The 26,366-nt window shown below is 65.7% G+C and overlaps 5 protein-coding genes across 8 annotated transcripts; 3 read left to right on the top strand and 2 right to left on the bottom strand.

Annotated features, from left to right (window-relative positions):
• The first annotated feature begins 359 nt into the window (after positions 1-359).
• LOC122099407 (carbonyl reductase [NADPH] 2-like) lies at positions 360-2,537 on the top strand. Its single transcript, XM_042670036.1, has 8 exons — positions 360-422; positions 684-781; positions 861-1,015; positions 1,103-1,145; positions 1,223-1,322; positions 1,881-1,945; positions 2,146-2,263; positions 2,340-2,537. Exons 1-8 carry the CDS (start codon positions 371-373, stop codon positions 2,441-2,443), a joined length of 735 nt encoding a protein of 244 aa, XP_042525970.1. The 5' UTR covers positions 360-370; the 3' UTR covers positions 2,444-2,537.
• Positions 2,538-4,070: 1,533 nt separating this feature from the next.
• On the bottom strand, positions 4,071-21,679 carry Lrrc45 (leucine rich repeat containing 45). Of its 2 annotated transcripts, XM_042670028.1 has the most exons (18): positions 21,456-21,679; positions 21,182-21,243; positions 20,867-20,937; positions 20,437-20,615; positions 20,084-20,212; positions 17,817-17,929; positions 17,539-17,597; positions 17,210-17,287; positions 16,958-17,093; positions 16,809-16,886; positions 16,073-16,184; positions 15,933-16,003; positions 15,499-15,591; positions 15,078-15,170; positions 14,614-14,787; positions 14,392-14,539; positions 14,107-14,309; positions 4,071-4,082 (listed from the first exon to the last, which is right to left on the bottom strand). In XM_042670028.1, exons 1-17 carry the CDS (start codon positions 21,673-21,675, stop codon positions 14,113-14,115), a joined length of 2,013 nt encoding a protein of 670 aa, XP_042525962.1. In that variant the 5' UTR covers positions 21,676-21,679; the 3' UTR covers positions 4,071-4,082; positions 14,107-14,112. The 2 variants fall into 2 exon arrangements, with proteins under 2 accessions (XP_042525962.1, XP_042525961.1); XM_042670027.1 differs by lacking the exon at positions 4,071-4,082 and having other exon boundaries at positions 13,962-14,309.
• On the top strand, positions 5,443-7,427 carry Dcxr (dicarbonyl and L-xylulose reductase). 2 transcript variants are annotated; one of them, XM_042670031.1, is made up of 8 exons: positions 5,443-5,554; positions 5,627-5,724; positions 6,049-6,200; positions 6,285-6,330; positions 6,414-6,513; positions 6,610-6,674; positions 6,767-6,884; positions 6,973-7,427. In XM_042670031.1, exons 1-8 carry the CDS (start codon positions 5,503-5,505, stop codon positions 7,074-7,076), a joined length of 735 nt encoding a protein of 244 aa, XP_042525965.1. In that variant the 5' UTR covers positions 5,443-5,502; the 3' UTR covers positions 7,077-7,427. The 2 variants fall into 2 exon arrangements, with proteins under 2 accessions (XP_042525965.1, XP_042525964.1); XM_042670030.1 differs by having other exon boundaries at positions 6,049-6,203; positions 6,288-6,330.
• Positions 10,183-12,640, bottom strand: Rac3 (Rac family small GTPase 3). The gene is made up of 6 exons (XM_042670032.1): positions 12,474-12,640; positions 11,994-12,065; positions 11,277-11,394; positions 11,123-11,185; positions 10,654-10,813; positions 10,183-10,562 (listed from the first exon to the last, which is right to left on the bottom strand). Exons 1-6 carry the CDS (start codon positions 12,506-12,508, stop codon positions 10,432-10,434), a joined length of 579 nt encoding a protein of 192 aa, XP_042525966.1. The 5' UTR covers positions 12,509-12,640; the 3' UTR covers positions 10,183-10,431.
• A 453-nt stretch (positions 21,680-22,132) lies between the features above and the next one.
• Cenpx (centromere protein X) lies at positions 22,133-24,856 on the top strand. 2 transcript variants are annotated; one of them, XM_042670035.1, is made up of 5 exons: positions 22,161-22,252; positions 24,077-24,128; positions 24,207-24,260; positions 24,439-24,527; positions 24,602-24,856. In XM_042670035.1, exons 1-5 carry the CDS (start codon positions 22,223-22,225, stop codon positions 24,614-24,616), a joined length of 240 nt encoding a protein of 79 aa, XP_042525969.1. In that variant the 5' UTR covers positions 22,161-22,222; the 3' UTR covers positions 24,617-24,856. The 2 variants fall into 2 exon arrangements, with proteins under 2 accessions (XP_042525968.1, XP_042525969.1); XM_042670034.1 differs by having other exon boundaries at positions 22,133-22,252; positions 24,077-24,260.
• The last annotated feature ends 1,510 nt before the right edge of the window (positions 24,857-26,366 follow it).

The following is a 26,366-nucleotide window of genomic DNA, read 5'->3' as shown; positions in this document are numbered from 1 at the left end:
CAGCACTAGACTGCAAGGAAAAAGAACATTCCTTTCCTCTGTGTGCTGCTCCCCTCCCTCCCTCCCTCCCTCCCTCCCTCCCCCCTCCTCCCTTCCCCAGTGCCTCTCACAGGAACACAGGCAAGCACTTGCTTCATTTCCTGGCCAAACCCCAGTGTGAAGTGTTGGGCAGGCACCTGTTGAGACCGGTGACCCCTCCCTCCCCCAGAGGCCAGCAGGCCCAGGCCCGGCGGCCCCCCCCTGCCCGCCCAGGCCCGGCGGCCCCCCCCCCCCCGCCTGCCCAGGCCTGGCTCGGCCCCCCCTGCCCTGCCCACCCAGGCCTATAAAACCCAGAGCTACTTCCTCCCGCAACCAGGCGGGAGGCGACACCATGCAGTTCAATTTCAGTGGCCTTCGCGCCTTGGTGACAGGTGCAGGGAAAGGTGAGTGTCCCAGCGGCGCCTCGCACTCGCAGCTCAGCCCCGCACCCAGCCAGCCCAGCCACCGGAGCGGGCACTGCCGGAGACGGAGCCCGTCCAGACACGATAGACAGACACTGGCCCCTTCCCACTGACACAGCCCCACACCCAAAGGCGGCACGCCCTGCCTCTCACGGGTGCCTGCCTGGTTCCCGGGACTCACCCCTGCTGCCCTGACCCCCACCCTGGGCCTGCAGGGTCACCTCCACGGCTCCTCCTCTGCAGGGATAGGGCGGGACACGGTGAAGGCCCTGCACGCGTCCGGAGCCCGCGTGGTGGCTGTGAGCCGCACCCATGCCGACCTGGTCAGCCTCTCGGGAGAGGTGAGGTGCCCTGCGCCCTGTGGGGGCCTCAGAAGCCTGCCAGAGCCGGCACCGGATCCCCACCCAATGTCTCCCACAGTGTCCTGGGGTGGAGCCGGTGTGCGTGGACCTGGGAGACTGGGAGGCCACCGGCCAGGCGCTGGGCAGCGTGGGCCCCGTGGACCTGCTGGTGAACAATGCGGCCGTGGCCCTGAGACAGCCCTTCCTGGAGGTCACCAAGGACTTCTTCGACAGGTGGGGACCGGGAGGGCGGGCCTGCGGGGGGCCGGGAGGGGGCCAAGCCAGACAGGGGGCAGCAGCAGAGCTCCTCTCTCCCACCAGGTCCATCAATGTGAATGTGCGCTCTGTGATCCAGGTGTCCCAGGTGAGCGGGGGAGGGGGCTCAGCACCAGACCCTCCGGCCTGTGCCAGCCCAGAACCCCACGCGCTCCTGGTTTCCAGATCGTAGCCCAGGGCATGATTGACCGCGGAGTGCCAGGCTCCATCGTGAACATTTCCAGCATGTTGGCCTTAATCCCCTTCCCCAACCTGACAAGTTACTGTGAGTGCACCCTGCTGCCCCCATGTCCCTGCCCCTTTCCAGAAAGGGGGGCTTGGCTCCCAAGGGGTGCTCAGTGCTGTGCTCTCCTAGGCGGGGTGGGGGGTGGGGGGGCGCTCAGTGCTGTGCTCTCCTAGGCGGGGTGGGGGGTGGGGGGGCGCTCAGTGCTGTGCTCTCCTGTGGTGGGGTGTGGGGGGGCGCTCAGTGCTGTGCTCTCCTGTGGTGGGGTGTGGGGGGGCGCTCAGTGCTGTGTTCTCCTGGGGTGGGGGGTGTGGGGGGGAGCTCAGTGCTGTGTTCTCCTGGGGTGGGGGGTGTGGGGGGGAGCTCAGTGCTGTGCTCTCCTGGGGTGGGGTGTGGGGGGGGCGCTCAGTGCTGTGTTCTCCTGGGGTGGGGGGGCGCTCAGTGCTGTGTTCTCCTGGGGTGGGGGGGAGCTCAGTGCTGTGCTCTCCTGGGGTGGGGGGTGGGGGGGCGCTCAGTGCTGTGCTCTCCTGGGGTGGGGGGTGGGGTGGGGGGTGGGGTGGGGGGTAGGGTGGGGGGGCCCTCAGTGCTGTGCTCTCCTAGGCTGCAGCAAAGGCGCGATGACCATGCTGACCAAAGCCATGGCTCTGGAATTGGGGCCGCACAAGGTGATGATGGCCGGGCCGGGCCGCAGGGGCCCCAAGCTCGGCAAGGTCAGGAGTCGGGGGAGGGGTCGGAGGAGGGGTCGGGGGAGGGTTCCCCAGCCGGGACACGGGGCGGGCTGGCTGATCGCAGCAGGCGGGCTCTGGGGGGCACAGGGCAGGGCGGGGCCCCTCGAGCTGAGCCCCCTCCCGGCCGCTGGCCCTAGATCCGGGTGAACACCGTGAACCCGACCCTGGTGATGACAGACATGGGTAAGGGTGTTTCAGCCGACCCCGAGTTCGTCCGAAAGCTGAAGGAGCGGCACCCCTTGAGAAAGTTCGCAGGTCCGGGACGGGGGCCGGTGCGGGACGCGCAGAGGGGGCCCCGGGCCTGCGCCCTGACCGGACCGTTGCCCAGCAGAGGTGGAAGACGTGGTCAACAGCATTCTCTTCCTGCTCAGCGACCGCAGCGCCTCCACCAGCGGCTCAGGGATCTTCGTGGACGCCGGCTACCTGGTCACCTAGAGGGGGCGTCGTCCAGGCCCCGCGATGGGGCGGCGGCTCCGCGCGCCCCGCCCCTGGGTCCCGCCCCAACGCCAGGCCCACAGCCCAACGCCGCCACGCCCACAGCCCAACCACGCCAGCAAGGCCACGCCCCCACCCGAGGTCACGCCCACAGCCCAACCACGCCAGCAAGGCCACGCCCCCACCCGAGGTCACGCCCACAGCCCAACCCACGCCAGCAAGGCCACGCCCCAACTCAGGCCACGCCCACGCCAAAGCTGTCCGATCCCCACCTGGACCCGCCCACTTCTCGCCCCTCCCATACCCGCTCCTCCCCCGCATCAGGCCCCGCCCACTCCCCCTTCCGCTCACAGGTCTGCCCCAGGCTCGCCTCGCACCCAGCCCCACCCTGATCCTAGCTCCAGGCCCCGCCCCCAACCACGGCCCCGCCTCCGCACCGGGCCCCGCCGTAGCCCCACCCACTTTCCCCGGCCGCCTCCGGTCCGGCCTGGCGCGGCTCCAAGTCTGGCTACCGGTTTCCGGGCACCGCAATCCCGTTTCCCCGGTATCTACTTCCTGAGCCCCTGCTCCTTCCCCGGCCACGGTACCCTTCGTGCAGGGGCCGGTTTGCCCAAATAAAGCGACTCTGTAGGTCGGGAACGCGGAACCCACGTCCTGACTGGGCTCGCCGGGGCGGGGCTCTCCGGGCAGCGTGGCGGGGCCGGGCTCGCCGGGGCGGGGCTCTCCGGGCAGCGGGGCGGGGCCGGGCTCGTCGGGGCGGGGCTCTCCGGGCAGAGGGGCGGGGCCGGGCTCGTCGGGGCGGGGCTCTCTGGGCAGCGGGGCGGGGCCGGGCTAGTCGGGGCGGGGCTCTCCGGACAGAGGGGCGGGGCTCTCTGGGCAGCGGGGCGGGGCCGGGCTCGCCGGGGGCGGGGCCGGGTCCTTGGGGCGGCCAGGCGGCCGTCTCCCCGCCGATCATCTCACCTGGTCAGCGGGCTCCGCCCTCGCCTCTGCCGGAGCCGACCGCGGTCCGGGGCAGGGGAGACGGGAGCCGGCGGAGAGAGGCCTGTGGCTCCCGCCCGGGCTGGGCCGGCCCTGCGCTTCCTGCCGCGGCCGCGCGTGGGCCGGGCGTCCGCCTCGGGGGTCGGGCGGAGGAGGAGAGGCTGGGCCGGACCAGCACTGGAGCCTGGGCGGGGCGGGAGGGTCCGAGGGTCCATCTGCGGCCAGCAGGCCCGGGAGGAGCGTCTGAGCGGAAACGCGATTGCCGGCGACCCCCGCTTGCGCGCGGGGCCTGGGGGCCTCGCGGTGGGGACACGCCTGGCCGCCGTGAGGGCTTCCGCTCCGTCCCGCCGCGGCGCGCCCCCAGCCCCGCCGTCCTGCCCACCGGACCTGCGCAGCACGCCAGCCCCCGCGCGGCTCTACGGCCTGGAAGCACTGCTGGTCTCTGCTGGCCCCGGCTCCCCTCACCCCGTCCCAGGCTGCTGGCCTCTGCTGGCCGCCCCGGCTCCCCTCACCCCAACCCAGGCTGCTGGCCTCTGCTGGCCGCCCCGGCTCCCCTCACCCCGTCCCAGGCTGCTGGCCGCCCCGGCTCCCCTCACCCCGTCCCAGGCTGCTGGCCGCCCCGGCTCCCCTCACCCCGTCCCAGGCTGCTGGCCTCTGCTGGCTGCCCCGGCTCCCCTCACCCCTTCCCAGGCTGCTGGCCTCTGCTGGCCGCCCTGGCTTCCCTCACCGCCCCCTCCCCCCCCAGGCTGCTCATTGGTTTTGTCTCTGCAGTCCTGAGGATTAACAGGACAAATTCAGGTAACACTTCAGCCATAGCCCCACTTCTGCTTCGGGAGTGGTTAACCGTAGATGAGAGTTTCATGGCCTCCCTGCCTGTAGTGGCTTCAGTCTGCAGTGCTCAGATCGCAGCCTCCTGAGCAGCTGGGTTGCGGGTGTGAGCCACCAAGCCGGGTACTGCACTTAGCTTTGTTTGTTGTTTTTCCTGGCTGTGGGGCTGGAATTCTGGGCGCGGGCCCTGCCCCTCAGCTTTTGCGCTCAAAGCTGGCGCTTGCTCCATTACACTGAGCCACAGCTCCACTCGCAGCTTCCTGGTGGTTAGTTAGAAATAATAGTCACACTTTCCTGTCGGGGCTGTTTTTGAACCACCATCCTCCAATCTCAGGCTCCTGAGTAGTGCGGTTCGCAGGTCTGAGCCTCTAGTGCCCTGCTTGTATTTAGGTTTTGGGTTTTTTTTCTTGTAGCGATGCTGCTCAGAAAGGTTACCGTTACATCAGTTATTTACTTGCTTGCTTTTCCAGGTCCTCCTATCTCTGCTTCTGAGTCACTAGGACTAAGACATGCACCGCCAGGCCTGGGCCGGTTGTCCAAATTCTATCTTCTCAGCAGTCGCGATCCATGCCCAGGCCTGGAGAAGGGGAGCTTGAGAAACTTCTAGGATGTGTCAAAGAAAGGCGTTCTCCATTCAAAAGTCCTTGCAAGGCCGGGAGGCGTGGCTCACGTCTGTCATCCTACTCAGGAGGCTGGGATCTGACGAGCACGGTTCAAAGCCAGCCCGGGCAGGAAAGACCGTGAGACTCCCTTCTCCAATAAACCACTAGAAAACTGGAAGTGGCGCTGTGGCTCAAGTGGCAGAGCGCTAGCCTTGAGCCAAAAAGCTCAGGGAGGGGCTGGGAAGGTGGCTCCGTGGTAGAGCGCTTGCCTAGAGTGCATGAAGCCCTGGGTTCCATTCCTCAGTACCACAGACACAGAAATGGCTGGAAGAGGTGCTGTGCCTCAAGTGGTAGAGTGCCAGCCTTGAGCAAAACAAGCTCAAGGACAGCGCCCAGGCCCTGAGCTCGAGCCCCAGGACTGGGGGAAGAAAAATAAAAACCAGAAGTCCTGGAAAGTTCTTTCCACTTGCCCTTGTCCGCGAGCCCGGCCCACCGGGCCACGCCCACTCCCAGTTGACCAATCCCCACCACAGTAGGAGACTTAATTTGAATGTACCCGCCCCTTCCGGAAGTCGCCCTGCGATTGGCCTCGCTGCACCCCCAGTCTGGACCGCAGTCGGGGCCTGGACGCTGGACTCTGACGGCGCCACCATGGATCTGGGGCTCCGGGGGCGCCGGGCGCTGGTCACCGGCGCAGGCAAAGGTGCGCGGGCGCGGGGAAGGTGGGCGGGCGCGGGGCCGGGCGCGGAGCAGCGCTGAGCCGCGGTCCCCGCAGGCATCGGGCGCAGCACCGTCCACGCCCTGCACGCGCAGGGCGCGCGCGTGGTGGCGGTGAGCCGGACGCAGGCGGACCTGGACGCCCTGGTCGCCGAGGTAGGCGCGGGGCGGGCGGCCGCCGCTCTCTCCCGGGTCGGGCGCCCCTGGCGGGTGCGGGCCGGGGCCCCGAAGGAGGCGGCGTGCCTGCTGACCGTGGCCGGGCGCGGGGCGGGGCGGGGCGGGGCGGAGGGGCGGGGCGGGGCGGAGGGGCGGGGCGGGGCGCAGGGCGGGGCGGGGCGGGGCGGAGGGCGGCAGAGGGGCGGGGCGCGGGAAGGGGCGGGGCGGAGGGCGGCGGCGGGGCGGAGGGCGGCGGCGGGGCGGAGGGCGGCGGCGGGGCGGAGGGCGGCGGCGGGGCGGTCGCTGAGCCTCACCCCGCGCCAGTGTCCTGGGGTGGAGCCCGTGTGCGTGGACCTGTCGAGCTGGGAGGACACGGAGCGGGCGCTGGGGCGCGTGGGCCCCGTGGACCTGCTGGTGAACAATGCGGCCGTGGCCCTCATACAGCCCTTCCTGGAGGTCACCAAGGAGGCGTTGGACGCGTGAGTGGGGCAGGGGGGGGGGCGCCCGCCAGGCACGGGGCGGGTGCGGGAGGATACCCGCTCCTGCTGACCGTCTGTCCCCAGGTCCTTCGGGGTGAACCTGCGAGCCGTCATCCAGGTCTCCCAGGTGAGCCGCCGCCCACGGGCCGGGCCGCAGACCGGGGCAGAACGGTTCTGCCCGGTTCTGCCCGCGCCCCTCTGCAATTTCAGATCGTGTCCAAGGGCATGATCGCCCGGGGTGCCGGCGGGGCCATCGTGAACGTGTCCAGCCAGGCCTCCCAGCGCGCGCTGGCCAACCACAGTGTCTACTGTGAGAGACTCACCCTCCCCCCTGCCCCCATCCCTAGCCCCCCTCCACACCCCATCTTCCACCCCAGCCCGGGCTCCACACCCTTGCTCCTCACAGGCTCCACGAAGAGCGCCCTGGACATGCTGACCAAGGCAATGGCCCTAGAGCTTGGGCCTCACAAGGTCAGCTGGGCTGGGTGACTCCGGCCTCCCAGGACTCACGCACAGAGGACGGACCCTGCCCACCCCGCTGACCCCCGCCTGTCCCCATGCAGATCCGGGTGAACGCGGTCAACCCCACAGTGGTCATGACAGCGATGGGCCGGGCCAACTGGAGTGACCCTCAGAAGGCCCAGGGTATGCTGAGCCGCATCCCACTGGGCAGGTTTGCTGGTGAGTCTCAGGCTAGCCCCCTGTGGCCAGGGTGGAGCAGGGAGGAGAGCAGCCTCCCATCTGCTCCTGGTCTCTCCCCTGCCCACAGAGGTGGAGAACGTAGTGGACGCCATCCTCTTCCTGCTGAGTGACAGAAGCAGCATGACCACGGGGTCCACGCTGCCGGTAGACGGGGGTTTCCTAGCCAGCTGAGCCTCTCAGCTCCATGCTGAGACCACCCCTCGACCTCCCAGTACACCTGACTTCCCTGCTAGCATCTGGCCGGCAAGCAGACAGACACCCACCCAATCCGCAATCCAGGTGACCTGAGAGCTACAGGCCTGGCAGGAACTGGATAGGACCTCCCAGAAAGAAAGATGGTCCCTAAAGGGAGTGCTGAATTTGACCCAAGATGACCTTTGGCCTTATAGAGCTGCAGATTGCTTATAAACTAGTTGTGTGATTCTGATGTTAAGGTTCATCTTCCTTCCAGTTAATAAGTAACATAAATTAAGCAAGAACGAAATATATCAAACTTTACTAGTTTGCCAATGACCCAAGCAACATCTGTGTGTGTGTCTGTGTGTGTGTACTGGAGCTTGAGCTATGTTCTGGTGCTTTGCCAGTGCAGTATGAGTATCTCAGATTTGTCTGCTTAGGCTGGTTTCAAAAGGCAATGTGTCCTGGTGGTGGTAGAGTGCTTGCCTAGCATGCATGAAACCCTGGGTTCCATTCCTCAATACCACATACACAGAAAAAGCCAGAAGTGGTGCTGTGCAAGTGGTAGAGTGGTAGCCTTGAGCAAAAGAAGCTCTGGGACAGTACCCAAACCTTGCCCCAGGACTGGCAAACAACAACAACAAAACAATCTTCAGATTTCAGTCTCCTGGGTAGCTAGAAATTAAAGGCCCGATGCTTGATTGGGGTGGGGAAGGTGGCACAGTGGTAGTGTGCTTGCTTTATATGCATGAGGTCCTGGGTTCCATTCCTCAGCACCATATAAACAGAAAAAGTTGGTGGTGGCTGTGGCTCAAGTGGTAGAGCGCTAGCCTTGAGCTGAAGAGCTGAGGGACAGCGCCCAGGCCCAGAGTTCAGGCCCCACGACCACCACTACCACCACCACCACCACCAAAAAGAGGTTACCTTTTTCCGTGGAGTAAAACTCCCCTCACACACCATGGCTCATTTCAGTGCCTTTAGAAGCGGAGGAGGATAGCACTGCCCCCCCCCCCCTGCTTTAGTTAGATACAATGAATGAGAGTAACAAGGGCACAGATGATGATACAAAAAAAATTGGAACTGATTTGTTAACTTTGCTTTTAAAAAAAGTTATGTTTGTATGATTTGTGCTAATAATATCTATTGAACAACTGGGAAAATTCCTGAAAATTGGACAGCTTTCCTGAGCCAGTCTGCACCATCTGCCCACCACCTGTGGAGGGCCAGTGTGACTCTGCCAGGCACCTCGGACCCGGTCTGCCTCAGGGAAGGCTGTGGCCTCTGGATTGTCCAGGGGACTGTGAATTGCTGGCTCTCATTCTCACGGCAGCAACACTGACCTTCATAGTCAATGCCTTTTTTTTTTTTTGGGTCCGGCCATGGGGCTGAACTCAGGGCCTGGGCGCTGTCCCTCAGCTCTTCAGCTCAAGGCTAGCGCTCTACCACTTGAGCCACAGCGCCACTTCCCCCTTTTTTCTTATGTGGTGCTGGGGAATCGACCCCAGGACCTCATGCATGCAAGGCAAGCGCTCTACCACTTGAGCCACTGGGCCACTTCTAGTTTTCTGGTGGTTCATTGAAGAGTCTCAGGGAGGTTCCTGCCCAGGCTGGCTTTGAACCGCGATCCTCAGATCTCAGCCTCGTGGGTAGCTAGGATGACAGACGTGAGCCACTGGTGGCCACCTTTCACACCTTTTTTGGGGGTGCTGTTACTTTGACTTGAACTTGGGGCCTTCAGCTTGCTCCTCTTTTTCACTCAAGGCTGGAACTCTACTACTCGAACCACACCTCCACTTCCTGTTTTTTCCTGGTTAATTGGAGGGTTTTTCTGCCTGTTTGGCTCCTCAGATGTCTGCCTCCTGAGTGGCGAGGATGATTACAGGCATGAGCCACTGAGGCCCAGCTCAGAAATCTTTCTGCTTCTTTCTGCTGGCCTCTCTTCCTGACACTTCCTCTTAATACTAAAGGAAGTGGGGGACATGGGCACTGTCCTGGGACGTCCTGAGGACTCCAAGAGGCCCGACCTAGCGTCAGCGGTTGACTGCCTTGCCCGTTCGGGCGCTGCGATGGCCTCCGCCTGCAGGCCTGTCTCTTCGCAGTGGGCGTGGCCAGGCTCTGGGACCCATGTCCCAGGGTGCACCTCTTCGCAGTGGGCGTGGCCAGGCCCTGGGACCCGTGTCCCAGGGTGCGCCTCTTCGCAGTGGGCGTGGCCAGGCCCAGGGCCCCTCTCTGGACCCGTGTCCCAGGGTGCGCCTCTTCGCAGTGGGCGTGGCCAGGCCCAGGGACCCTCTCTGGACCCGTGTCTCAGGGTGCACCTCTTCGCAGTGGGCGTGGCCAGGCCCTGGGACCCGTGTCCCAGGGTGCGCCTCTTCGCAGTGGGCGTGGCCAGGCCCAGGGCTCCTCTCTGGGACCCGTGTCCCAGGGTGCACCTCTCCGCAGTGGGCGTGGCCAGGCTCTGGGACCCGTGTCCCAGGGTGCGCCTCTTCGCAGTGGGCGTGGCCAGGCCCTGGGACCCTCTCTGGGACCCGTGTCCCAGGGTGCACCTCTTCGCAGTGGGCGTGGCCAGGCCCTGGGACCCTCTCTGGGACCCGTGTCCCAGGGTGCGCCTCTTCGCAGTGGGCGTGGCCAGGCCCAGGGCTCCTCTCTGGGACCCGTGTCCCAGGGTGCACCTCTCCGCAGTGGGCGTGGCCAGGCTCTGGGACCCGTGTCCCAGGGTGCGCCTCTTCGCAGTGGGCGTGGCCAGGCCCTGGGACCCTCTCTGGGACCCGTGTCCCAGGGTGCACCTCTTCGCAGTGGGCGTGGCCAGGCCCTGGGACCCTCTCTGGGACCCGTGTCCCAGGGTGCGCCTCTTCGCAGTGGGCGTGGCCAGGCCCAGGGCTCCTCTCTGGACCCGTGTGCCAAGGGTGCTATGGATGGCACAGACCCCTGTGCATATGTCGGGGGTGGGGAATTAGGCGCCAGTAAAGACAAGACGAGTAGTGAGAGGTAGGAGGTGTTGAAGAACGTTTATTGTATAAAATAAGAAGGGACTGCCCCCTCCTGGGACACAATGGACAGACCTCCCTTCCACCCTCCCTACCGCCCCCCTCCACCCTCCCTACCAGGGAAGCCCATCCTGGGGCTTCCCTGTGCCTACCCCTGCAGCCCTGAGGGAGACCCCGCTCCCTCCTGGCTCCCATGGGGGAAGGCTGGAGGAGCACCCAGAAAGGAGGCGGAGGAGGCGGAGCCCTCACCCAGCCTCGTCCCCATGCTTCCCCTCCCCGCCCACACCACTCCCCACAGCAGACTCAGGGACACCAGACAGCAACACAAGGGCACACAGGGGCCGGGGCCGCCCCGCGGGCGGGCTCTAGAAGACCGTGCACTTCTTGCCAGGCTTCTTCACTGGAGGCGGGCAGAGCACCGCCCGGATGGCCTCGTCGAACACCGTCTTCAGACCTCTCTGTGTCAGGGCTGAACACTCCAAGTACTTGACAGACCCTGAGGACAGAGCAGGGGCGGGCGTGGGGGGAGGGCCAGGGAGAGGCCATCCCTCACCCGGCCAGTGCGGCCTCCCAGCCTGGCTGCTCACCGATCTCCCGAGCCATGGCCAGGCCCTGTGGGTAGGTGATGGGAGCCAGCTTCTTGTCCCGAAGCCGCTCAATGGTGTCTTTGTCATCTCGAAGGTCCAGCTTGGTGCCCACCAGGAGGATGGGCGTGTGTGGGCAGTGATGCCGCACCTCTGGGTACCACTGTGAAGACGGGGCTCTGACCTTGTGGCCCGCCTCTGGGTGGTGGTGGGTGGGGGGGATCCCAGCTCTGCCTGGAGCTGGCCACTGCATCAGGACATAGTGGGGGCTGGTGGGCATGGAGGTGGACTAGGGGCAGAATGCCCAGTGGGAAGCTTCGGGGCCCCTCAGAAGGCCCACTGTGGCAGAGAGCTGCTGTCCCTCCTGATGTGCTGGCCTGCCACTCATGCCTCCCATGCCACATACCCTCCCCCAGCGCCGGGCCACACTGCTTTCAGGCAAGGGACCCCGTCTTGCCCAGGCCAGCCCTACCTTGGCACGGACGTTCTCAAAGGAGGCTGGGCTCACAAGGGAGAAGCAGATCAGAAAAACGTCCTGGGGAGAGATAGAGGGGGCGGTGGGGAGGGAGGTCAGAATGGCCCATCCCTTCAGCTGGACTGCCCGGCCCCCTACCCTGGTCACCTACAGTTTGAGGATAGGAGAGTGGCCGCAGCCGGTCGTAGTCTTCCTGCCCAGCGGTGTCCCACAGCCCCAGGTTCACGGGCTTCCCGTCCACCATCACGTTGGCTGAGTAGTTATCGAAACTGCAGAGTGGGAAAGGCCAGGGCTGTCCATGGGTTCTAGGCCACAGGAGTCAGGGCCCGGGCTCAGGGTGTCTCCAGCCCTGACCAGCTCCTCAGCCCCCAGAGACGGCACAGAACCAGGGCCACTGGGCCGTACCTGGTATCTGAAGAAGGTCCTGCAGGACAGGGGCTGCCTGCAGGCCTGGCTCAGCCCTGGCCCAGTCCCTGGCCCAGCCCCTGCTTCTCCCTGGTCCTCAGTCGCTCACACGGTGGGGATGTACCCCCCCTCTCCCCGTCACTCACACGGTGGGGATGTACATCCCCCCTCCCCCCGTCACTCACACGGTGGGGTGCACCCCCCCCCCCCGTCACTCACACAGTGGGGTGCACCCCCGTCACTCACATGGTGGGGGTGGGGTGCACCCCCCCATCCCCCCTGTCACTCACACGGTGGGGTGCACCCCCCCCCCCCCCCCCCCCCCCCCCGTCACTCACACGGTGGGGATGTACATCCCTCCCCCCCTCCCCCCCCCCCCCTCACTCACACGGTGGGGATGCACCCCCCGTCCCCCCCATCACTCACACGGTGGGATGCACCCCCCCCCCCCCCTGTCACTCACACGGTGGGGATGTACTCCCCCGGGAAGGCGTTGGTCGTGTAGCTGATCAGCAGGCACGTCTTCCCCACGGCGCTGCGGACAGAGGTGCGGCCCACGGCCCACGTGGCTCCTGGGCCTGGGCGCCTCCGCCCCGCGGGAGGTGCGGACAGGTCCGGGCCGGGTCCCAGCCCCGGAGCCCCGGGGCCGAGGGGGGGCGACCGGGCCCAGGGGCGGGGCCGACCCAGGTGAGGCCTCGGGGCGGGGCCGCGCCTCGAGGGCCGGAGCCCCGCCCGCCCGCCCGCCCCGCCCGCCCGTCCCGCAGCCCGGCCTCCGCCCCGCCGCCCGCCCGCCCCGCCGCCCCGCCGCCCGCCCGCCCCGCCCGCCCGTCCCGCAGCCCGGCCTCCGCCCCGCCGCCCGCCCGCCCCGCCGCCCGCCCGCCCGTCCCGCGGCCCGGCCTCCGCCCCGCCCGCCCCGCCGCCCGCCCGCCGGCCGCGCACTCACCCGTCGCCGACCACCACGCACTTGATGGCCTGCATGGGCGCGGGGCCGGGCGGCGGCGGGCGCGGCCGCGACCGAGCTGCGGAGAAATGCCCGGCGCCGCAGCGGCCGCGGACCCGAGCGCCGAGCGCCGAGCGACGGCGGAGACGGCCGAGCGCCGCCGAGCCGGGGCGGAGGCGGCCGAGCCCCGAGCGCGGGGCGGGGAGCGGCGGGCGGGGTCTGCAGGGCTGGGGCGGGGCGGGCGGGCCGGGCGTGCATGGCAGGGCTGGGGAGGGCGGGGCGTGCAGGGCTGGGGAGGGCGGGGCGTGCAGGGCTGGGGAGGGCGGAGCGTGCATGGCAGGGCTGGGCGGGACGTGCAGGGCTGGGGAGGGCGGGACGTGCAGGGCTGGGGAGGGCGGGACGTGCAGGGCTGGGGAGGGCGGGGTGTGCAGGGCAGGGCAGGGCAGGGTGTGCAGGGCAGGGCTGGGGAGGGCGGGGTGTGCAGGGCAGGGCTGGGGAGGGCGGGGCATGCATGGCAGGGCTGGGCGGGGTGTGCAGGGCTGGGGAGGGTGGGGTGTGCAGAGCTGGGCGGGGCGTGCATGGCAGGGCTGGGCGGGGTGTGCAGGGCTGGGGAGGGCGGGGTGTGCAGAGCAGGGCTGGGGAGGGCGGGGTCTGCAGGGCTGGGAGGGAGGTGCCTACAGGGCTGGGTGGGGAGGGCCGGGTGTGCAGGGCCAGGTTGGGGTGGGCGGGGCCTGCAGGGCTGAGGGCGGGGCCTGCAGGGCCATGGTGGGCGGGGTTTACAGGGCCGGGCAAGCAGGGCTGAGGGCGGGGCGTGCAGGGCCGGAGAGGGAGGAGTCTGCAGGGCTGGGAGGGAGGTGCCTGCAGGGCGGGGAGGGCAGGGTCTGCAGGGCCAGGGCTGCATCCGGCCTGTCCAGGACGAGGGTGGAGGTGTGGCCTGGGGTCGGCGCCTAAGCTGGAGGTGGCAGATGGACAGGACCCCGAGGACGGAGTGGGGATGGGACCCCGAGGACGGAGTGTGAACGGGACCCCAGGATGGAGTGGGGACAGGACCCTGAGGACGGAGTGTGAACGGGACCCCAGGATGGACGGGACCCCAGGACTGAGTGTGAACGGGACCCCAGGATGGAGTGGGGTCGAGACCCCAGGATGGACGGGACCCCAGGATGGACGGGACCCTAGGATGGAGTGGGGACGGGACCCCAGGATGGACGGGACCCGAGGATGGACGGGACCCCAGGACCGAGTGTGAACGGGACCCCAGGATGGAGTGTGGACGGGACCCGAGGATGGAGTGTGGACGGGACCCGAGGATGGAGTGTGGACGGGACCCCGAGGATGGACGGGACCCGAGGATGGAGTGTGGACGGGACCCAGTGCATACGGGATCCAGAGGGTGCAGGGGCGGGACCCGAGGGCTCCCGTGGTCAGGACCGACCCACCCCACCTAACGCCCTTCCCCTGCTGGGAAAGAAGGCTCTAGAACAATTAGTGTCACTGAGGGCCTAAGTTCTGTATTTGCGGCTGCACCGGCCAGTGTTCTGGGGGGACGAAGCCCTTCCTGAGGGCAGTGTCCTCCTGGTGGGGCGGCCGGCTGCCCGGGCACTGCCCTGTGTGAGGCCTGGCCGGGCCCCCTGACCCCTGCTCATTTTGGGGGGCTCAAGGCTCTCAGGGGGGACCCCTGCACATAGGCCAGGACTGCATTTTGCAGGAAGCTCGCCCTCTGGGCCTCCTCTTCCCGAATGCGCGTGATCTCTGCCTCCTTGAGCCGGAGCTTCTCCCGGAGGGAAGCATTCTCGCTCTCGCGGTCCAGCAGTGCCGCCCGGTGCTCACTGGAGATCACTACGGGTGGGCCGGTGGGTGAGCAGGGTGTTGGTGGAGAGGCTCGGCCGGCCTGCCCTGGCCCCGCCCCGGGCAGGCTCACCTTTCAGCTGGCGCTCCAAGGCCATCACCTTCTCCCTCAGCACCTCCTGGGCCACCAGGTCAGCCTGCAGGCGGCCCATCTGCTCCTGCAGCTCCACCCGTACCCTGGTCACCTCTGCCACTTTCTCCTGCTCCTTGTTGTTCAACTCCTGGTGGGCACAGCGGGTGAGACCCTGGCCCTGCCATGGACCCCAGCAGCCCCAGGCCCTTCAGGCTCAACTACCTGCTGCAGCTCCTCCAGGCGCCGCCGCTGCCCCTCGGCCTGCAGGCTGAGCTGGCCGGCCCGGGCCTGTGCCTCGGCCACAGCCTGCTTCTGCTGCAGGCAGGCGCTCTGGGCCTCATCCCTGGCCTGCGCCAGCAGCCGCATCTTCTCCTCCAGGTGCACCAGGTTCTCTTGCTGTAGGCACAGGGCACAGGGCTGAGTGCTCCCTGGGGACTGGAAGGGCCCTCTGCAAGCAGAGTGACCCCGCCCCTTTCCAAGTGCAGAGGGGGAGTCCCAGTGCCAAACAAGCCCTGACACAGGCCAACTCCCCGCCCCCCGCCCCCTCCTGGGTCTTCTGCAGCATGGGGCGTGCCTGACAGCTGAAGGCCAGAGCAGCACCCTCCACCCGCAGGCCGACTCCAGCCCTGTTGGCACCTCAGTGTCGTCTGCTCCCAGCGGCTGTGCATACAAGCGTGGGGGCTCACCTCCTCCAGGCGGGCCTGGCTCCGGGCCTTGATGAGCTCCTCCTCTGCCTGGCTGCGCTCGCTGACCACTGCTGCCTTCGCTTGGCTCAGCTCCTGCACAGCAGGGAGTGACCGCCAGCCTGCAGCCCTGTGCCCCCTCGAGGGTGACCGCCAGCCGCATCCCTGCGCCCCCTCAAGGGTGACCGTCAGCCGCATCCCTGCGCCCCAAGAGTGACCGCCAGCCTGCAGCCCTGCGCCCCCTCGAGAGTGACTGCCAGCCACATCCCTGCGCCCCCTCGAGGGTGACCGCCAGCCCGCAGCCCACTCCCAGTGTGGTCGGCTGCTCGGGGGCGGGCGGGAGCGGCCGGCCCCGGGGCTGAGCCAGCGGGGGCCGCGCCCCTTGCGCATCTTGGCAAACCCAGCCCCGGCCTTGCAGCCTCACCTCCTCCAGAGACAGCCGCAGGGCCTCCAGCCTCCGCAGCCTCTCCTGCATGGCTCTCTCGCTCTCTTCCAGGTGGCGAGTCATGTGATCTACCTGCCCAGGCACGGGAGTCAGAGGACAGGGCTAGCAGGCCTGGGCCCGCCTCTCATGCAATCCACGTTGTTACTAGGGCCTGGCAGGGCAGGGCTGGAGGGCACGGCCAGCTCCGGTGCCCCAGGGTGCCTGCCAGCGATGCAGGGAGCTGGAGCGCCTCCCAGGGGAATACACAGCAGCCTGAGACAGCCATTGTGCTGTGTCCCACCAGCCCTGATACACTAGACCAGAGGCCATGAGGGGTCCCCTTAGGGGCAGGGCTCGGGAAACCCCACCACACCCAGGCCAGCCTGCCAGCACAAGGGGAAGACGGGGGAGCCGGGGCATCACGACAATGGCACCTCCTTGGCATGCAGTTTCTCCAAGTCCTCCAGGCTCTGTTTGGCTCTTCTCTTCTCCATGTCAAGGCGCTCTGTGGGGAAGAGCCCAGTGAGTCCCTCTGCAGATCTCCACGCCCCCGTGCGGGCCCGCCTGTGCCTACCCTCAGCCTGGATGGCGCGCATCTTCAGCTCGGCTGAAGTGTTGGTTAGCTCCTGCCTGGTCAGAAACAGCTGCTCCTGCTGAGACTTCACCTTTCGCTCCAACTCATCCACCTGGATAGCAGGCAGCATGGAAGGTAGCTGTGCCCGGCTCTGGGTCTCCAGCACCCTGGCTCCCAGGGGGAAGCTGTGCCCGGCTCTGGGTCTCCCGCACCCTGGCTCCCAGGAGGACGCTGTGCCCGGGCCCAGTCTCCCGCACCCTGGCTCCCAGGAGGAAGCTGTGCCGGGCCCGGTCTCCCCCACCCTGGCTCCCAGGAGGACACTGTGCCCGGGCCCAGTCTCCCGCACCCTGGCTCCCAGGAGGACGCTGTGCCCGGGCCCAGTCTCCCGCACCCTGGCTCCCAGGAGGAAGCTGTGCCGGGCCCGGTCTCCCCCACCCTGGCTCCCAGGAGGAAGCTGTGCCGGGCCCGGTCTCCCGCACCCTGGCTCCCAGGAGGAAGCTGTGCCGGGCCCGGTCTCCCGCACCCTGGCTCCCAGGAGGAAGCTGTGCCGGGCTCTGGGTCTCCCGCACCCTGGCTCCCAGGATGAAGCTGTGCCCGGGCCCGGTCTCCCGCACCCTGGCTCCCAGGATGAAGCTGTGCCGGGCTCTGGGTCTCCCGCACCCTGGCTCCCAGGATGAAGCTGTGCCCGGGCCCGGTCTCCCGCACCCTGGCTCCCTGGAGGCCCGCAGTCCCATACCTGGTTTCGGAGCATCAGGTTCTTTTCATTGGCAGCAGACAAGTCTCTGAGGAGCTTAGACTCGCGCTCTGCAGCTTCCTGAGGAGGGGAGGCGAGGCGTCACGGGCAGCCGCGCCCACCCCTGCCCGCCCCTCACCTCCCGCCCCCACCTGCTGCTCCAGCCTGTGCGCCTTCTCCTGCTTCTGCGACAGACTCTGCCGCTCCTGCTCCGAGGCGGCCAGCCGCTCCCCCAGGTCCTGGACCTTCTGCTCCGACAGAGCCAAGGCTGCCTCGGTCATCTGCAGCCTGCAAAGAAGGCCCGCCTGGCTCTGACCAAAGCCCTGTGGCCTTCGCTCTGTGCCGGCCGGGCCGCTGCCTGCCCTGCCCGGCCTCCACCCGCTGGGGCATCCTCTCCCGCTTACTTGGCCTTTAGGGAGTTGACGATGGAGAGCCTCTCGCTCAGCGCCTCCTGAAGCTGCCCCACACGCGCAGCTGCCGCCCTGCGGGGAGACCAGGCTCGGGAGACCAAGCCCCAGCGCGGCCCTGCCCCCACCCCCCGGCTGGGCAGCCACGGCCACCCCAACACACCTGCGCCCCCACGTGAGGGCACGCCCCCACGGAAGGACACACTGCAGCATCTGTGCCGCAGCACCCTGGTTCCAGGGCTGATGATGGACGGGCTCGGCTCCACCCAGACCCCCGGGCCCCAGCCTCACTAGGCTCTCCTGTCCCCCTGTGTCTGGCCGCTTACCGGCTGCTCTTGGCCATCTCTTCCCTCTGCTTATCAATCGTCTCCATCAAGCTGAGATACTGAAGACAGAGCCGGTCAGCACAGTCAGGGCTGGGCCTGCTCCCCTGCCCTGGTCAGGGGAGGAGCAGAGACCCACCAAGGCAGCAGAGAGGAGGCCTGGGGGCTGGACTGTGGCTGCGGGAAGCGGGGGGGGGGGGTGCCCCAAGAGTGACGGCGGCTGACCTCCGCAGCAGCCAGGGCGCCCAGAATGCTCCAGGGCACCGTGGCACCTCGCTCACCTGCCTGGACTTCTCCTCCTGGAGGTGCTGGACTTCCTTGCTGAGGATGTGGGTGCGCGCTGTATTCTCCTGGAAGGCCGTGTGCCGGTCCTGGTTGTGGTCCATGGCTTGCTCTGCCAGAAGAAACAGTGTTCGCCACAGGCTGAGGGTGCTCAAGCTCAGGAGGGTCAGGGTCAGAGGGCTCAGCTCTGCACCTCCTCCCTGGAAGCCAGTGACTGGGGACCCTGGGGGAGCCAGCCCCGGGGGGGGCGGGGGGGGAAGCATTTCTGTGGGGCCAAGCGGAACATCATGGCAGGGCAGCTTTTGTCTTCTGCACAGGTGGAGAAGTGATAGCCTGGGAAAGATATGACCTGGGCGCCGGTGGCTCATGCCTATAATCCTAGCTACCCAGGAGGTTGAGACATGAGAATTGTGGTTAGAAGCCAGCCTCTGCAAAAATTGTAAGACTCATATTTCCAGCTTGGTGCCAGTGGCTTACACCTGTAATCCTAGCTACTCAGGAGGAAGATCAGAGGATCACAGTTCAAAGCCAGCCCAGGCAGGAAAGTCCACAAGACTTTCTTTTCTTTGTCGGTCGTGGGGCTTGAACTCTGGGCCTGGGCGCTGTCCCTCAGCTCTTCAGCTCAAGGCCAGCACTCTACCGCTTAAGCCACAGCGCCACTTCCGGTTTTCTGGTGGTTTATTGGAGATAGGAGTCTCACGGTCTCTCCTGCCCAGGCTGGCTTTGAACCGCGATCCTCAGATCTCAGCCTCCTGAGTAGCTAGGATTACAGGCATGAGCCACTGGCACCCAGCTCTTCATGAGACTCTCTCTCTCTTTTTTTTTTTGGTTGGTCGTGGGGCTTGAACTCTGGGCCTGGGCGCTGTCCCTCAGCTCTTCAGCTCAAGGCCAGCACTCTACCGCTTAAGCCACAGCGCCACTTCCGGTTTTCTAGTGGTTTATTGGAGATAAGAGTCTCACAGACTTTCCTACCTGGGCTGGCTTTGAGCTGCGATCCTCAGATCTCAGCCTGCTGAGTAACTAGGATTACAGGCGTGAGCCACCCGGTGCCTGGCTTCATGAGACTCTTATCTCCAATTAATCACCAAAAAACCGAAGTGGCATTGTGGCTCAAGTTGTAGAGTACTTGCTTTGAACTGATAAGCTCAGGGACAGTGCCCAGGTCGAGTTCAAGCCCTATGACCAACCCCCCCCCCCAAAAAAAAAAAAAAAAACAGCTGGAAGTGGAGTTTTGGCTCACAAGGTAAGAGTGCTAGCCTTGAGCAAAAAGCTCAGGGGCAGCAACCAGGCCCTGAGTTCAGCCTCATGGAAACCGCCCCCCCCCCCAAAAAAAAACCTTTCAATTAACCAAAAAGCTAGAAGTGGTAGAGTGCTGGCCTTGAATAAAAAGGCTAAGGGATAGTGCCCAGGCCCTGAGTTCAAGGCCCAGCACACACAGAGACACACAGCAGACACACAGCAGACACATGGTAGACACACACACACACACACAGTTATGGCAGTTATCACAGTACAGAATCAGGGCGTAACAGTGAGGAGCTAGAGACTGCAGAGGGGTGGGTCGGGAGGGCCAGGGGAGGTAGTGACCCTGCAGCACAGGGTGTAGGGTGGGGCCTGGAGTGCAGGACTCCAGGCCGATCCAGAAGCTTTAGTAGCTGGTACTGTGTGATGGAGGAGGAACAGGAAGAGTGGCTCTGCTGAGCCCGAGGCCAAGATGTCACTCATGGGGACCAGATCTGAGCTCTGGTGTTGTTCAGGGGTGGCAGGGCAAATACCGGGAACTCCTCTCAAGTTGTGATGTGGCCTCCGGGGGCAGTGGCATTGAAAGGGTGTACACCCCGGGGCCTACCCCTTCCCACCAGCTAGATGACCAGTTACACATCCTAAGAGCCAAGGGTGCATTCAGGGAGCCCCTAGAGCAGGTGCACAGTGAGCCTTGAGCCAGGCTGTGGCCAGCTGGCTGCCTGCCACCCTCCTCTCAGCTCTTAGCCTAGGCTAGCTACTCACACTCCCCTTTGGTGGCTTTTTTGTCCACGTGAACCACAGCGCCACTTCTGACTTTTCACAGAAGGTGACTCTCATGGACTTCTCTGCCTGGGCTGGCGGCTTCAGACAGACCTCAGATCTGGGACTCCCTGGCCATAGGTGCCTGGCTGGCCCCTCTCATCTGTTTGGGGCTTTGAGCCACCCCCTTGCCTTGGCCTCTGTCAGAAAGCTTCATGTTTCACTCCAAACTGAGCAGCTGTCAGCACTGTGCCGTCCGTACCCACGGCTCTCAGAACGTCTCCGGGGATGTTGTTCCCAGCCAGGTCCAGGCGGCACAGGGCTCTGTTGCTGGGGAGACAGCTCACCAGGGCCCGGCCCCCCAGGAGGCCGATGTTATTCCAGCGCAGGTCTGGAAGGAAACCCCTCGTCACTAGGTGGCCAGCACCAGTGACCCGGCAGCCCAGCGACGTGGCAGGGATTGGGGTCTAGCCTAGGACTCTTCCCTTCTGGGGCACCATCTGTGGCTGCCGGCAAAGCAGGAGCCCAAGCCAGATTTTCCAGCAGCAGAGCAATGGAAGGGCAATGGGATGGAGCGCGGGGCCCGTGGTGGATGCAGAGTGCAGTGGGCCTCACCTAACTGCTGGAGAGTGGTGTTGCCCCTCAGGGCCAGGGCTAGCTCCTCCGCCCCCCTGTGACTGATCTGGTTGTTGCGGAGGTCAAGCTGCCGTAGGGCACTGTTGGCTGCCAGGCCCCCACAGAAGATGGCGAAGGCATCTTCCCACGTGCCCAGGCTGTTCCATTCCAGGGTGAGGCTACAGGAGGAGTGGACACAAGGCATCTCTTGGGGCTCAGGGGCTGCAGGGAACTGCAGGCTCAAGGGTCTCTGGAAGAGGTGGGACTTCCTTGAGTGATTTACTGCCTACTCCTCACCAACAGGTGTGGAACATGACACTGGGTCTGAAGGAGGGAATGAGTTCCAGGACCATGTCCTGGGAGGCCAACGCTGAGCCACACACACAGAGGTGGCTGGGAGGTGCAGGAAGGGATGGGACGGCGGCCCTACCTCTGGATGGACTGGTTCTGACGGAGGAGTTTCCCCAGAGCCTCGGCCCCTGCAGCTCGAAGGTTATTGCCCTAGGGTAGAACGCCTGGCTGGTCACTCAGTGTGGCCTTGGCTGGGCTTTAAAGACCACATCCAAGTTCCACAGGTTCCGGTCAGGCAAGGGGCAGAGCTGGTTTTCCTGACGTCCCTAGGCAGCCAGGGGACTTCTGCCTTCACACTGGATTCCCAGAGCAGGGCCGAGGGTCTGGGTGTCCACTTGCAGGGACACCCTTCTCCCGCACCTCCCGCTCTACCGCCCAGGCACGGCCTGCTCACCTTCAGATCCAGAACCTGCACGACAGAGTTAGCACAGAGCCCTTGGAACAGCAGGACGGCCCCTGCGTAAGGGGAAGGAGGTCACTGGCCGGCTCGGAGCCCCGGGCCGGCCCAGGGCAGAGGCGGGAGGAGCGGCGGCTCCGCTGGAAAGGACCTGCAGCCGGTCAGGCCAGGGCGTGTGGAACCGCACAATCGGGGTGCGCTAAGGCTTTCCCGCCATGACAGAGGGGGCCCGTGGTGGATGCAGAGTGCAGTGGGCCTCCCTGCTGCCCACCTTCCTCGCTCAGCATGCAGTCGCTGAGGACCAGCTCGGTGCACACGGTCTGGCCGGGCAGCAGCGCGCCCAGCGCGCCGCACGTGTCGGCCGTCAGGCTGTGCGCGGCCAGGTCCAGGCGGCCCCGCGGCAGCCGCTGCAGCCGCTGCAGCACGGCCTCCTGCGGCTCGGCCCCGCGCTCCCGGCACAGGCGGCTGTAGGAGCGCCGGAGCTCCTCCATGGCCCCGCGGCCGGGCCTCGCGTGCGATCCCCGCCGGCGGGGGCCCCTCCGGGACCCCGAGGCTCCGCCTCGCCGGCCCGCGACGCCGCGGGGGCCGCTCGCGGAGGCCGGCGGCAGGGGAGGATCCGCCCTGGGGACGTCCAGTCGGAGCGGAGCGGACGGGCACGTCTCACGTACCGCCGACCTGCCCTGCGGCCCGCAGGCGGCCCTCGCGCCGGAACCCGACTCGCCGCCGCGCTCTTCTCGGCCCCGGGAGCCTCGGTATCCAGGAAGAGCGGGTCGCGCCGGGACGAGCGACGAGAACTACAACTCCCATGAGGCGTTGCGGGGAGGTGCTCGCCGCGGACCAATGAAAACTAAGGAGGGCCGTGCTCCGAAGCGGCCGAGGCAGCACGCTCCCGCTAGAGGTGGGAGAACCGAGAGGGCGCTCTCCGCGCTCATTGGCTGGCTTTCCGAAGGCGGGGCTGTAGAAGGGCGCGCTTCTTGCTCATTGGCTGACGGGTCGGCGCGCTCCGATTTCCGCTGAGCGCGGGCGGAGACCACAACCATGGAAGGAGCTAGCTCCGGCTTTCAGAAGGTGAGGCTGGCTCCCACGCCGCTGTCCCCTCGCGACGCCTGTGCGGGCTCGAGGCCGGCCCCCTCGCTGTGCGCACGTCCCCCAGCCGGGTGGAGGTGGGTAGAGCAGCCCGTTCAGCGGCGCGACGGAAGGGGTGTGCGGGGTCCTGGAGCCGGGCCCCGCCCCGCCCCGGGGTTGTCCCGGAGGGACGCCGCCGGCCTTCCCGAGCGGCCCTCCAGGCCGGGGTCGCAGGGCCTCGCCCTGCTGGGGTGTGTGTGGGGGGATCCCAGGGCCTCGCCCTGCCGGTGCGTGTGTGTGTGTGTGTAAGATCCCAGAGCCTTGCCCCTGCCGGTGCGTGTGTGTGTGGGGGGATCCCAGGGCCTTGCCCCTGCCGGGTGTGTGTGTGTGGGATCCCAGGGCCTTGCCCTGCCGGTGCGTGTGTGTGTGTGTGTGATCCCAGAGCCTTGCCCCTGCCGGTGCGTGTGTGTGTGGGGGGATCCCAGGGCCTTGCCCCTGCCGGTGCGTGGGGGGGGGGGGGGATCCCAGGGCCTTGCCCCTGCCGGGTGTGTGTGTGTGGGATCCCAGGGCCTTGCCCTGCCGGTGCGTGTGTGTGTGTGTGTGTGTGTAAGATCCCAGGGCCTGGCCCATGCCGGTGCGTGTGTGTGTGTGGGGGGGGATCCCAGGGCCTTGCCCCTGCCGGTGCGTGTGTGTGTGTGTGTGTGTGTAAGATCCCAGGGCCTGGCCCATGCCGGTGCGTGTGTGTGTGTGTGTGTGATCCCAGGGCCTGGCCCATGCCGGTGCGTGTGTGTGTGTGTGTGTGATCCCAGGGCCTTGCCCCTGCCGGGTGTGTGTGTGTGGGATCCCTTGCCCTGCCGGTGCGTGTGTGTGTGTGTGTAAGATCCCAGGGCCTGGCCCATGCCGGGGGGTGGGGTCCCGTCTTCGCATAGTCGGACAGGAGGGTCTGGGCTCCCGGTCAGTGGTCCCAGCACTGGGAAGCTGCGGTCCGCTCGGCGAGGGCGCCCCTACCCTCCACGCTCACCCCCGGCGCGCGGAGCGACCCCATCTGGCAGCTCCAGGGCGGTGGCTGGCGCTCCAGCCGGGGCTGGTGTTCCCCCCTCATGGCCCTCATCTCCCCCCCCCCCCCCCGGGGTTCCGAGGCCTCCCTGGCGGCGCGGGGCCAGCAGGCGGCGCTGTGCGCCTGCATCTCAGGATCCATCCGTCCCTTTCTTCTGCCCGGGACCCGTAGTTGACCCCCAGTGGCGGCTCACCGGCCTTCCCCAGCCACTTCCCGCCGAGCTGACCGGTGGCCTCTCAGCCGTCACAGGTTCTCAGGCCGACCTCCCCGGCCACTGCCGCCCAGCGCAGCTCCTCAACCGGCTAGCACATCCTTCCAGGGTCTTACCCCAAGCCCCATGCCCCGCACCTGGCCGGACCCCTTCCTCCCACCACTCCATCTCCCCCAGGAGGTCCCACAGCTGGGCCTTGCTCTACCACCTCTCCACTCAACCCAGATACAGCTCTATTCCCTGCCAAAAAAAGCCAGATGTGACCCAGCCTCCTCCAGCTCCATGGTTCAGCAGCCCTGACCACGTTACCTCTGACAGCAACATGCCTTTGATACCATGCCCAGGACAGACATGGTACCAGCTCAGCAGACTTTCCCACAGTCCTTCTCACCAGTCCCTCTCTCCTGGACATCATTTCCCCACACAGCCCAGCCCAGCCCACCTCATTTCCCACACTGGGAGGGGCCCTGGGGGGGTAACGGTGGAGCCAGAAGCCGCAAGCATGCTCCGTTGAAGTCTGATGCCCAGAGCTGGTGCTGATCCCTTCCTTTTTCTCCAGGAGCTGGTGAGCAGACTGCTGCACCTGCACTTCAGGGACAGCAAGACCAGAGGTGCGGGGTGCCCGTTGGAGGGTGGGGAAGGGGTGGGATGCAGGGAACTGCCCCTTACCCTGTTCTTCCTCCTGGCAGTCAGCGGGGATGCCCTGCAGCTCATGGCAGAGCTGCTGAGGATCTTTGTCACAGGTGAGTTGAGGGTCCTTTGGCACTAGAACACCCAAGATATCTTGTTTTCTCACTGGAAAAGCTAACTGTTTCCCCTAGTTCCCCAAAGAGCTGTTAACTGGGCCGTGACCTGGGTCTTATGAGGGCTGGCAGTGGGTACAGTCGGGCTTCTCCCACCCTGCTTCCGGCGTCATGGCAGAAGCCGCTGTCCGCGGGATCCGGCAGGCCCAGGCAGAGGACGCCGCCCTTGTCGATGTGGACCAGCTGGAGAAGGTCCTCCCACAGCTGGTATGTGGGGTACGGGAGGGCAGCACAGTGTCCTAGACTGGTGCCCAGCCGCTCCCTCACACCCTTCTCCACAGCTCCTGGACTTCTAGGGGCTTCCTCTGAGCTACGTGGCCTGAAGGGCGTGGTGCACACTGCCACCTGAGTGTGGAGTTTTCCGGCCTTAGATGCTGCCAGGACCCCAGCAACTACCAAGCTCCTGGTGTCCTCTGCTTGCCGCTCAGGGAATGGAGGACGAGGGCCTTGTCTGCCTCTGGCCACAGCTAGCTCAGGTGGCCACAGTGTTTTATAAATAAACCAGCTGATGGCAGCACTGCTTTCTTGCCACCTAATATCAAAGCTGATGTGTAGCCTGCCTTTTTACCACCTGATCTGCCCCTCAGAGGGTAGCACCCTGAGCTACAAACTGTTCTTACAGCCAGGTGCAGGTGGCTCACGCCTGTAATCCTAGCTACTTGGGAGGCTGAGAATCTGAGGCTCAAAGTTCAAAGCCAGCCCAGGCAGGAAAGTTCTTAAGACTTATCTCCAATTAACCACCAGACAACTGAAGTGCTGCCATGGCTCAAGTGATAGAAAACTAGCCTTGAACAAAAATGCTCAGGGACAGCGCCCAGGCCCAGAGTTCAAGCAAGCCCCACAACTGACAAAAAAAAAAAAATTGTTCTTACAGAACATCAGTAACTCAGCGTCTCTCCCAGGCTGAGCCGGAGTGCCTGCGCCCTTTCCCACCATCCATCTCAGTGGGGCAAGGGCAGATGTCTCCAAAAGGAAAGGGAATAGCACGTGTGTACAGGCTGCCTGCAGGCCTTCCCACATGTGGCCCCGTTTGCTTGGTAACTTACTGCCACGGCAGCTGCCGCTGATGGGGGGAGTGGGGTCTGTAGGGCCCCCTGGTGGAGGGAGGAGCAGGCAGACAGCAGGGCAAGAGACCCAACAACCAAATGTCCAGGCCTGAGCCTCAGGAGGCCCTGAGGCCATGTTACAGTGAAGGGCCTCCCATCTGCCCCAGGCTGCCTACGCACAGGCTGTGCCCACTGGCTACCTCCAAGGCTGTCCAGGCCTGGCGGGCGCTGCACGGGCCCCAGCAAGCCAGTCTTCAGAGCCCCTTGCCTCCCGGACCTATACTGTCCCATAGGACAGGATGACTTGGGCTTCCCTACGGAGCTGCTTGGCTCCCACAGACTAGGGTGGGTGTGCGTGTCCGGCCAGGGGCAGAAGGGACAACCCTACATCCCTCGGGCTCAAGCTGACCTGGGGGAACTTCAGAGGCAGCAGCCAGAGGACCGAGTCCCACTGGTCCAGGGTGGGCAAAGCCAGTGCCCAGATGGTTGTCATGGTTGTCCTAACCATTCTGGTGGATTTCTAGGTTTTTTCTTTTTGCCAGTCCTGGAGTTGAACTCGGGGGCGTGGGTGCTGTTTCTGGGCCTCTGTGCTCAAGGCTACCACTTGAGCCACAGCGCCACTTCCTGCCTTTTCTGAATAGTTTATTGGAGATAAGTCTCACAGACTTTCCTGCCCAGGCTGGCTTTGAACTGAAATCCTCAGATCTCAGTCTCCTGAGATTATAGGTATGGGCCACTGGTGCCTGGCTAAGGATTTCTGGAATTTTTTAAATTTATTTTTTGCCAGTCCTGGGGTTTGAACTCAGGGCTTGGGCACTGTCCTGAGCTTCTTTTGCTCAAGACTAACTGTGTCACTTGAGCTACAGAGCCACTTCTATGTATGTGGTGCTGAGGAACTGAACTTAGGGCTTCATGCAAGCTAGGCAAGCACTCTACTTACTGCTAAGCCACATGCCCAGCCTAGGGTTTCTGGATTCTTAAGCACTGGACTAGGTAGAAG

Source organism: Dipodomys spectabilis, unplaced genomic scaffold (assembly GCF_019054845.1).
Source record: "Dipodomys spectabilis isolate Male_0828 unplaced genomic scaffold, ASM1905484v1 ptg000512l, whole genome shotgun sequence".
NCBI lineage: Eukaryota > Metazoa > Chordata > Mammalia > Rodentia > Heteromyidae > Dipodomys > Dipodomys spectabilis.
Note: the sequence above shows the minus strand (reverse complement) of the source record. Positions and strands in the feature narration are given on the sequence as shown.

What these genes read in the sequence shown, in the direction of transcription:
- LOC122099407 (XM_042670036.1), top strand. Translation starts at nt 371, where the DNA reads ATGCAGTTCAATTTCAGTGGCCTTCGCGCCTTGGTGACAGGTGCAGGG. An exon ending in TGGTCAGCCTCTCGGGAGAG is followed by an intron (nt 782 to 860) that starts GTGAGGTGCCCT and finishes TGTCTCCCACAG; the next exon opens with TGTCCTGGGGTGGAGCCGGT. An exon ending in TGGAATTGGGGCCGCACAAG is followed by an intron (nt 1,946 to 2,145) that starts GTGATGATGGCC and finishes CGCTGGCCCTAG; the next exon opens with ATCCGGGTGAACACCGTGAA.
- Dcxr (XM_042670031.1), top strand. Translation starts at nt 5,503, where the DNA reads ATGGATCTGGGGCTCCGGGGGCGCCGGGCGCTGGTCACCGGCGCAGGC. An exon ending in GTCACCAAGGAGGCGTTGGA is followed by an intron (nt 6,201 to 6,284) that starts CGCGTGAGTGGG and finishes ACCGTCTGTCCC; the next exon opens with CAGGTCCTTCGGGGTGAACC. An exon ending in TAGAGCTTGGGCCTCACAAG is followed by an intron (nt 6,675 to 6,766) that starts GTCAGCTGGGCT and finishes GTCCCCATGCAG; the next exon opens with ATCCGGGTGAACGCGGTCAA.
- Rac3 (XM_042670032.1), bottom strand. Translation starts at nt 12,508, where the DNA reads ATGCAGGCCATCAAGTGCGTGGTGGTCGGCGACGG. An exon ending in TGCGTGGTGGTCGGCGACGG is followed by an intron (nt 12,066 to 12,473) that starts GTGAGTGCGCGG and finishes CTCTGTCCGCAG; the next exon opens with CGCCGTGGGGAAGACGTGCC. An exon ending in GGCCATGGCTCGGGAGATCG is followed by an intron (nt 10,563 to 10,653) that starts GTGAGCAGCCAG and finishes CTCTGTCCTCAG; the next exon opens with GGTCTGTCAAGTACTTGGAG.
- Lrrc45 (XM_042670028.1), bottom strand. Translation starts at nt 21,675, where the DNA reads ATGGAGGAGCTCCGGCGCTCCTACAGCCGCCTGTGCCGGGAGCGCGGG. An exon ending in GAGATGGCCAAGAGCAGCCG is followed by an intron (nt 17,288 to 17,538) that starts GTAAGCGGCCAG and finishes GTCTCCCCGCAG; the next exon opens with GGCGGCAGCTGCGCGTGTGG. An exon ending in ACCTGATGCTCCGAAACCAG is followed by an intron (nt 16,185 to 16,808) that starts GTATGGGACTGC and finishes CCTGCTATCCAG; the next exon opens with GTGGATGAGTTGGAGCGAAA.
- Cenpx (XM_042670034.1), top strand. Translation starts at nt 22,223, where the DNA reads ATGGAAGGAGCTAGCTCCGGCTTTCAGAAG. An exon ending in CTAGCTCCGGCTTTCAGAAG is followed by an intron (nt 22,253 to 24,076) that starts GTGAGGCTGGCT and finishes CTTTTTCTCCAG; the next exon opens with GAGCTGGTGAGCAGACTGCT. An exon ending in GCTGAGGATCTTTGTCACAG is followed by an intron (nt 24,261 to 24,438) that starts GTGAGTTGAGGG and finishes GCGTCATGGCAG; the next exon opens with AAGCCGCTGTCCGCGGGATC.